This window comes from Dipodomys merriami, unplaced genomic scaffold (genome assembly GCF_024711535.1).
Source record: "Dipodomys merriami isolate MVZ:Mamm:240054 unplaced genomic scaffold, mDipMer1.0.p SCAF_1, whole genome shotgun sequence".
NCBI lineage: Eukaryota > Metazoa > Chordata > Mammalia > Rodentia > Heteromyidae > Dipodomys > Dipodomys merriami.
The window spans coordinates 1,156,672-1,165,838 of NW_027202270.1; the positions used below are offsets into that span (position 1 = coordinate 1,156,672).

General features: G+C 64.9%; 1 protein-coding gene across 1 annotated transcript; it reads left to right on the forward strand.

The window, feature by feature from the left end:
- Nucleotides 1-438: 438 nt before the first annotated feature.
- Nucleotides 439-1,476, forward strand: Otos (otospiralin). The gene is made up of 3 exons (XM_070007597.1): nucleotides 439-496; nucleotides 608-634; nucleotides 1,292-1,476. Exons 1-3 carry the CDS (start codon nucleotides 439-441, stop codon nucleotides 1,474-1,476), a joined length of 270 nt encoding a protein of 89 aa, XP_069863698.1.
- Nucleotides 1,477-9,167: the final 7,691 nt, after the last annotated feature.

Here is a 9,167-nt window from a genome sequence, read left to right on the forward strand (position 1 = left end):
GATGAAATATTCAGGTTGACGGTTCAAGCTGGTGGCATTTCCTTCCTTGTCCCTGGCGCTCGTATAAAGAGGAGACGGAGCTGGTGGTGAGCGCACAGGCGGCACGGCCGAGGCGGTGGACACAGCAAGGTACCGTGCGGACAGCAGGCCCAGCCTTGGTGGATGGGCTGGCGTGGGGCTGGGCGCGGGCACCATTTCAGGTCAACGTGAAGTGCACTCAACCAACATGGGCAGCTCACTCAGAACTCAGCTCAGAGCAATGGTTTTAACTGAACGCGAGTGCCCCCAAGGGTGCCCAGAGGGGCTGCAGAAGCAGCTGGGTCCTGGTGGAGAGAGGGGTCTCATGTTCCCGGTGCTGGTGGAGAAGGGGGCGCTTATCTTCTGTGTTTCTCCTGCTACAGGTGTTCTGAGTGCATCCCTGGTCTGTGTCTGGGGACGATGCGGGCCTGGGTGGGGCGGGGCCTGGCCCTCTGCTTCCTGCTGGCCGCGCTCACAGGTAAGAGGACAGGACTCAGAGGGAGGCTCCCAACAGCGTCCCGGTGCCTCACTGCCCATCCCGTCCTGCGGGGGGCCTTCCCGGGGTAATGGCTGTGTTCTTCCTCTGCAGGGGCCAAGCCTGTGCAGGAGACAGCAGGTAGGCAATCAATTGATCGATCAGTGCAGGTTGTGAGGGTGGAGTCTGTGTGCTTCAGTTATGGGAGTCTGGGTTCTGCTGAGACCAGAGGACAAGCGTCCCCTACCAGTGGGAGGAATCCATGTGGCCGGGCTGGGGGCCTCGCACGCCAGGGCGGGTCAGCCCTGAGCCCTGCTTCCCGTGTCAGGTGGCTGAACCTCATTTTGGCTAGCTCCTGCCCAGACCTGGGCTCAAACCCTGGGGTCTACCCACAAGCCTTCAGCACAGCCTCAGAATTATCCAGGCGTTCTTTGCTCTCTGAAACCCCATCAGGACGCTGCCCAGACTCCCCTCCCACACACCTGCCTCTGCTCAGCACCGTGGCCTCTGAGTCAGGCAGGGCTCCTCTCCTTCCATTCCTCCTCCTCCTTCTCCTCCTCCCCCCTCTTCCTCCTCCTCTTCCTCTTCCTTCTCCTCCTCTTCCCCCCTCCTCCTCCCCCTCCTCCCTTCCCCCTCCCTCTCCTCCATCTCACTGCCCGGGCGGGCAGAGACACTCAGGATATCCCAGGCTCTGCACCACAGTGCTGCCCAGCGCCACCTTCTTCCTGCCCGACTCCACGGGGGTGTTCTGTGGGGGAGCTGAGTGGGGAGGCCCCTGAGGCATCTTGTGTCTTTCAGATCCCTACGCACAGCCCCCGGCCATGCCGTACTGGCCTTTCTCCACCTCTGACTTCTGGAACTACGTGCAGTACTTTCAGACCGTGGGTGCCTACCCGCAGCTGGAGGGCTTGGCCCGCACCTTCTTTGCCCACTTCCCCCTGGGGAGCACCCTGGGTTTCAATGTTCCCTACCGGGAGGACTGAGCAGGGTCCAGCCTGGCACCTGCGCGCCCCCTCCCCGGGCCTGGGTAACAAGACACAGTAGCTCCACCCAGCAAGCGCCCGACTGAAGACAACAACGACAGTGAGGGCTTCTTTCAATAAAGAGCCGCTTCTCACCTCTCCTTTATCGTGCGCAAAGTCATGTGGCTTTAATCCCGTCACCACTGGACACCCGTTAATAAATGTGCATGATGTCCATCCGTGGGAGTTGTGAACGACCCCTCCTGTGTCCCCTCATGATCTTCTTCTCGCGATGACTCAGGGGCTATGCCCAGGTTGGAGTGCAGGTGAGGAAACTGAGGCAGCGGCACCAAAAGGGCCAGAGTGTGAAGGCGACAGGACCAGCCCACTCCGTCCCTCGCCAGGCCACTCAGCCAGACAGCGGCCGCTCTGGGTTAGTGCTAGGTCCATGTTTCCCAAGCCACAGGAAGTGAGGACGTCAGCTGGCCACCTGTGTGGGCTTTGGGGGGAAGGTGCTCGTCCTGGGGGCTGTGGGAAGAAGGGGGCTGCTGCCCCGGGAGTGGACAGATGGGCAGGCCGTGCGGATGCATCCCAGGCTCCACCTCTGCAGGCGGTGAGCCCCACGCACAGGAAGGTGTGCAAGGCGAGAGCAGGCTGAGACTGTAGTGCACAGCCCAGGGCTGCAGAGGGGCTGGCCACGGGCCCCTACCTGCGTCTCCCGGCGACGCGCTGACGTAGTGAGCAGTGATCGCTTATCTCTCTGCTATTGTGCACTGTCCTGACGGGCTTGGGCTCCGCTTCCTCTCATCCCGGCTCCAGCCCATATCTCTGCACCCCCCCCGCCCCCCTCCCGGCCAGCAGCCCGATTCCCAAGCCCTCCAATTTGGGATGAGTTACAAGTCCACTGCTGCAAAAGGCAGGGTTCATTACCCAATGATACTAGAGAATGCGAATGCTCAGACTAGGTCTTTTGTCTCTGTCTGGAAGAATGAAGCCACAGACACAGGAAGAACTATGGAAGGAAAAGATTAGTTGAGCTCCGATAGACCTGGGGTGCCTTGTACAGGGTTTAGTAAGGTGTCTAGGAGAAAGCGGAGAGCCGTGCCCATGAAGACCACAGACCCAACCAGACGCTCCACACAGCCCACGCAAGTGCCCCACGGCTGAGCCCTCCGACTGGATGCCCGATCCAGTGCCCACCTCTGGGGGCCAATCAGCATGCTCCTCATGTCGGGGTCTTCCAGGGGCTGTGATGCCATGCCTAGAGGCTGCACCTGTGACTGTTCCAAGGCCATGGTGAGGGACGTGCAGGGGTCTGCACACAGCACTGCTCAGGGTCACGTGATGACGTGCAGGGGTCTGCACACAGCACTGCTCAGGGTCACGTGATGACGTGCAGGGGTCTGCACACAGCACTGCTCAGGGTCACGTGATGACGTGCAGGGGTCTGCACACAGCACTGCTCAGGGTCACGTGATGACGTGCAGGGGTCTGCACACAGCACTGCTCAGGGTCACGTGATGACGTGCAGGGGTCTGCACACAGCACTGCTCAGGGCCTTTTTAGTCTGGTTTAGTACCGGTGGGTACTGACAGTCAGGGAGTCGGGTGGCAGGTGGACATGACACGACCCCGGCCTCCCGGGGTCAGTGAGCGGCATCACCTGACTGGGGTGCAGGACCAGGCGGCTGATCGCTGCTGGAACAATCAGACTGTGCACGGGTGCTCTGCTCACACGGAGACTGTCCCAGGCCGGTCCAAGCGCCTCCGGCCTCCCCGGCCCCGGCCTCCCTCCTTCCCCGTCTCCGCCTCCCCCACCCTCCGGCCTCCTTTCCCCTTTACTTCTCTGCCCTGTTTTTTCTCATTCACCTTCTTTTTAAAAAATGGCAAAACCACCGAGTTTTGCCCAGTTCCGGTTCTCAGGTGTGAATTGGGGGGGGGCGCGTGCAAGCCCCGCCCCGTACCAGCCCCGCCCCGTGCACAGCCCCGCCCCGCGCACAGCCCCGCCCCGCGCCCCTTCATGTCCCAAGCACAGCATTGCCCTGTCGCCCCGCCCCGAGCCCCGCCCCATGCACAGCCCCGCCCCGCGCCCCTTCATGTCCCAAGCACAGCATTGCCCTGTCGCCCCGCCCCGAGCCCCGCTCCATGCACAGCCCCGCGCCGCCGCCCAGGCCTGTCAGTGCACAGCCCCGCCCCGTGCACAGCCCCGCCCCATCGCCCCGCCCCATGCATAGCCACGCCCCGTGCCACGCCCCGTCGCCCAGGCATGTCACGTGCACAGCCCCGCCCCGAGCACAGCCCCGCCCCATGCACAGCCCCGCCCTGCCGCCCAGGCCTGTCAGTGCACAGCCCCGCCCCGAGCCCCGCCCCATGCACAGCCCCGCCCCGCCGCCCAGGCCTGTCAGTGCACAGCCCCGCCCCGTCGCTCCGCCCCATGCATAGCCACGCCCCGTCGCCCAGGCATGTCACGTGCACAGCCCCGCCCCGTCGTCCCGCCCCGTGTAAGCCCCTCCCAGCCCCCCGCCTTGTCCCTAGCACAGTGCTGCCCTGTCGCCCCGCCCCGTGCGCAGCCCCGCCCCGTGCGCAGCCCCGCCCCGTGCGCAGCCCCGCCCCGTGCGCAGCCCCGCCCCGTGCGCAGCCCCGCCCCGTGCGCAGCCCCGCCCCGTGCGCAGCCCCGCCCCGTGCGCAGCCCCGCCCCGTGCGCAGCCCCGCCCCGTGCGCAGCCCCGCCCCGTGCGCAGCCCCGCCCCGTGCGCAGCCCCGCCCCGTGCGCAGCCCCGCCCCGTGCGCAGCCCCGCCCCGTGCGCAGCCCCGCCCCGCCGCTCCGGGCTCGGTCCACGTTCTGTGGTTCCCTCTCGCGGCCGAGCCGCCTTTCCAGCGCGGGCCTCGCGCGAGGGTGTCCAGGCCCTGAACCCGCGCCCCGGCGCCCGTGATCGCGCACGCGGAGGGAGGGGGATGGGGGGGAGCGGGATCTACGGCGCCGATGCGCAGGCGCCCGACGAGGGCGGCAGGCGGGACGGGGCGGGGGAGGTAAATGAGGGCGTCACCATCGAGTCGCGGTCCTCCAGCGTCTAGAAGTGACGGGCGCGTGCGCCGGAAGTGCACGCAGCAGGCCGGAAGTGAGAGCTGCGTCGCGGACCCGAGATGAAACCCGCCGTGGACGAGATGTTCCCTGAGGGCGCCGGGCCCTACGTGGACCTGGACGAGGTGGGGCGGGCGGCCGGCGCGCGGGAGAGCGAGCGGGAGTCGGGAGCCCGCCGTGCGGCCGGGCCCGTGGGCAGGGGCGCGCCTCGGCTCCCCGGGGCGGCGGGCGGGGCGGGCGGGGCTCCGCCGGACTCCTCCCTCCCCCTCCCCCGTGCCCCTCCCCCTCCCCCGTGCCCCTCCCCCTCCCCCGTGCCCTCCTCCCCCGTGCCCCTCCTCCCCCGTGCCCCTCCCCCGTGCCCCTCCCCCTCCCCCGTGCCCCTCCCCCTCCCCCGTTCCCCTCCTCCTCCCCCATGCCCTCCTCCCCCGTGCCCCTCCTCCCCCGTGCCCCTCCTCCCCCGTGCCCCCCCTCCCCCGTGCCCTCCTCCCCCGTTCCCCTCCTCCTCCCCCATGCCCTCCTCCCCCGTGCCCCTCCTCCCCCGTGCCCCTCCTCCTCCCCTGTGCCCCTCCCCCTCCCCCGTGCCCCTCCTCCTCCCCCGTGCCCCTCCCCCTCCCCCGTGCCCCTCCTCCCCCGTGCCCCTCCTCCCCCGTGCCCCTCCTCCCCCGTGCCCCTCCTCCTCCCCCGTACCCCTCCCCCTTCCCCGTGCCCCTCCCCCTCCCCCGTGCCCCTCCCCCTCCCCCGTGCCCCTCCTCCTCCCCCGTGCCCCTCCTCCCCCGTGCCCCTCCCCCTCCCCCGTGCCCCTCCTCCTCCCCCGTGCCCCTCCTCCCCCGTGCCCCTCCCCCGTGCCCCTCCCCCTTCCCCGTGCCCTCCTCCCCCGTGCCCCTCCCCCTTCCCCGTGCCCCCCTCCTCCCCCGTGCCCCTCCTCCTCCCCCGTGCCCCCCTCCTCCCCCGTGCCCCTCCTCCCCCGTGCCCCCTCCTCCCCCGTGCCCCTCCTCCCCCGTGCCCCCCCTCCCACGTGCTCCCCCTCCCCCGTGCCACCCCTCCTCCCCCGTGACCCCCTCCTCCCCCGTGACTCCCTCCTCCCCCGTGCCCCTCCTCCTCCCCCGTGCCCCCCTCCTCCCCCGTGCCCCCCTCCCCCGTGCCCCTCCTCCTCCCCCGTGCCCCCCTCCTCCTCTGTGTCCCTCCTCCCCTGTGCCTCCCCTCCTCCTCTGTGCTCCTCCTCCTCCCCTGTGCCCCTCCTCCTCCCCGTGCCCCCCTCCCCTGTGCCCCTCCTCCCCTTCGCCCCCCTCCCCGTGCCCCCCTCCTCCCCCGTGCCCCCCCTCCCCTGTGCCCCTCCTCCCCTGTGCCCCTCCTCCCCTTCTGCCCCCTTGTCTCAGGCCGGCCGCTAGGCCCTCCGGGACTAGTTGGGAGTCAGCTGGCGCCCCCGAAGCCCACAGTTCTGCTCGGGCGTCCTGCCCCACCCCATCCCGGAGCAAGGTTCCCAGAAGGAAGAAGGAGGATCTGGCAGTTGCTGTCTGTAGTACGGGATGGAAGGGTCTTGTGCCGTCACAGAAGCACTCGTGGGCCCTCAGCTGGGAGCGTCTGTGTGCCTGGCTCTCTGGGGCCTTTCCACAGCTTAGGGCACAGAGTTGCCAAGAGGCAGGTTGCACACACCAGGTGTAACAAAGCTGGGGTGTCCTGCACCAGCGTCTCGGGGCTTTGGGAGGCCCAGCGCGTCGCAGGAGAGCTCCCCTGCAGCCAAACGCTGGAGGCGGTGCTGGTGACCTCGAGGAAGCCCCGAGTGCTTGTTCAGGTTCCACATGATTGAGAGACGAGTCCAGCCGTGAAGTAATCTAACCTGGTAGGCTCCGACCTCACTCCCGAGGCCCTTGTAGTGAACCCAGGCTTCATAGCCTTGTTGTAAGGCCCCCGCAGTGGGTGATAGGGGGACCCCTGGAGTCTGGTGCTGGGAGGGAAACCCTGGTTTCCCCCTGAGGGCTTAGAGGCTGGATTGTGGGAGGTTGTAGAAAAGGGAGATTGGAGACTTGAAGGTGGAAGCCAGGAGACACAATCCACAATATGAGCAGAGCCTGCGTGGCTCTCTGTGGGAACTGAGAAGGGGGCAGCCAGGAAAGGGAGCACAGCAGAGCTGGAGACCCAGTGAGGGGGCTGGGCAGCCTTGGAGCCACAGAGCCCGCTGTCCGTCCAGCTGCCGCCAGAGCCTCGACTGGACTGTCTCTGGTGACTAAAGAATGCACAAAGTCGTGAGTGCTTCAGGTCACCCTGCTTGTGATGTGGCTTGGTTTTACCTTTAGTGTAGAGTTGTGCCAGTGTCAGGTCCCTCGGGGCACCCCCTCCCCTCCCAAGAGAGCATGGAGAGGTCCAGACACCCAGCTCCATGCGGTGTTGCTGTCAGCCTCTGTGGTGATGTCCAGGAGGGGACTGGAGACTTCTAGAAGAGCGTGACATTAGGGCAATGACAGGTTTCTTTTTAAAAAGCACGGGAGAATCAAGCAACTCCAGACCTCAAGAGACCTTAAAAAGAGTTCGTTTGAGTTCCTCCTTCATGCTCACTTCTTTGGTTCCCGCCCGAGCACTTTTCCTGTCACTGGCTTCCTGTTCCATCGAGGTGGTGGATGCTGTGATGAGCTTCCACCTGCTCTTGGAAGGAAGAGCCCCGCTGGCATAACCTTGCCTTTCCTTCCCTAGGCTGGGGGCAGCACCGGGCTGCTGATGGACTTGGCGGCCAATGAAAAGGCAGTGCACGCAGACTTCTTCAATGGTAAGAGGGCGGGGACTCAGGCCAGGCTGAGCCTGAGAGTTTCCTCTGCAAGTTAATGCAACGGGACAGCTTTGTGACATGAAAAATTTGGATCAGGGGACATGGAAGGCCTGGCCCTGGGCTGTCCTCCCATCCCGAGCAGTGCCTGCAGTGAACTCATTGGTTAGTGCAGGTGGTTAGCACATATTTTCAGGAGGAAAACAGCATGCAGTTGCTCCCCATCTAGCCTCCCAGTGGCTGACGTGAGTACTTGAGTTAGCCACCTGAGCAAGTAGCTCCATGTGGTGCTCTCCTCCCCACGCGCTTCTGGTTGTCCTTTGCTTTCTTTTGCCAGCCCGTGGCCCACAGCCCGCACTCACTCACCTGGATTCCTGTGCCCTCAACGGCCTTTGCAGAGTAGCAATCATGCCTCAGCCCTTCCCCGACTCTGAAGTCAGGTTGTAGGGTGCACTGCCATCTTGTATTTGAAGGTTACATTGAGAAAACTCACTGTCTGAAGTTTCTAGATAGGTTAATGATATTCTTCTGCTTTCCTGATTTTTGAAGGCTTGTTTCTACAGTGACTAACTCATGTAGGGTTTCAACAAGTGGGAGGGTAACCCAGGCTTCCTGCTCAGAAGAGAGTGTTTCTCTCTGTTTTCTTCCTTTTTAAATTGTGTTGGTGTTTTCCCTAGAAAGAGCTTCCTTTACTAATGACTTGCACCTGCCACGTTGGTTTCTAATTTACCAAGAACCCTGAAGTCCTGAGCCCAGGCTGATTTGTCTGGCACGCTGTTGTCCTAGTGGAAAAGCTAGCTGCCAAATAACTAGGTCTCCATCTTCTCTGGGGATCTGACAGAACCATCCTGGCTGCTCCCAGCTGCTGTCAGAACTGGGTGTGACCTTGCTTGCACTGAGTGACCTTTTTCTGAGTTCTGTCGGAGGGAATCTGTGGTTTAGGGCACTGGCTGTTTCCCTAAGGCGCCTTTTTGAGACCACCACTTACAGGGCACCTTGGGAGCTTCCTTAACGGGCCGCTGTGCTGGCCCCATCGGCCCAAGCATGCTGATGGGCTTCTTCAGAGCCACACTGGCCCTTTGCCAGCCCATAGACTACGTGGATCAGCTGTGCTCCGTGTTCCTGCACATGGTTTCTAGAGACAGTCCTGTCACTGTGATGAGAGGGCATCCCGAGGCCCGGCCTGACCTGTCCAGTGAGCACCTAGCAGCCCCGAGGCCCGGCCTGACCTGTCCAGTGAACGCCTAGCAGCCCCGAGACCCGGCCTGACCTGTCCAGTGAACACTTAGCAGCCCCGAGACCCAGCCTGACCCATCCAGTGAGCACCTAGCAGGGAGCCCTGAGACCCGGCCAACCTGTCCAGTGAGCACCTAGCAGGGAGCCCTGAGACCCAGCCAACCTGTCCAGTGAGCACCTAACAGGGAGCCCCGAGACCCGGCCTGACCTGTCCACTGAGCACCTAGCAGGGAGCCCCGAGACCCGGCTGACCTGTCCAGTGAGCACCTAGCAGGGAGCCCTGAGACCCGGCCTGACCTGTCCAGTGAGCACCTAGCAGGGAGCCCTGAGACCCAGCCTGACCTGTCCACTGAGCACCTAGCAGGGAGCCCTGAGACCCAGCCTGACCTGTCCACTGAGCACCTAGCAGGGAGCCCTGAGACCCGGCCTGACCTGTCCACTGAGCACCTAGCAGGGAGCCCTGAGACCCGGCCTGACCTGTCCAGTGAGCACCTAGCAGGGAGCCCTGAGACCCGGCCTGACCTGTCCAGTGAGCACCTAGCAGAGAGCCCTGAGACCTGGCTGACCTGTCCAGTGAGCACCTAGCAGAGAGCCCTGAGACCCGGCTGACCTGTCCAGTGAGCACCTAGCAGAGAGCC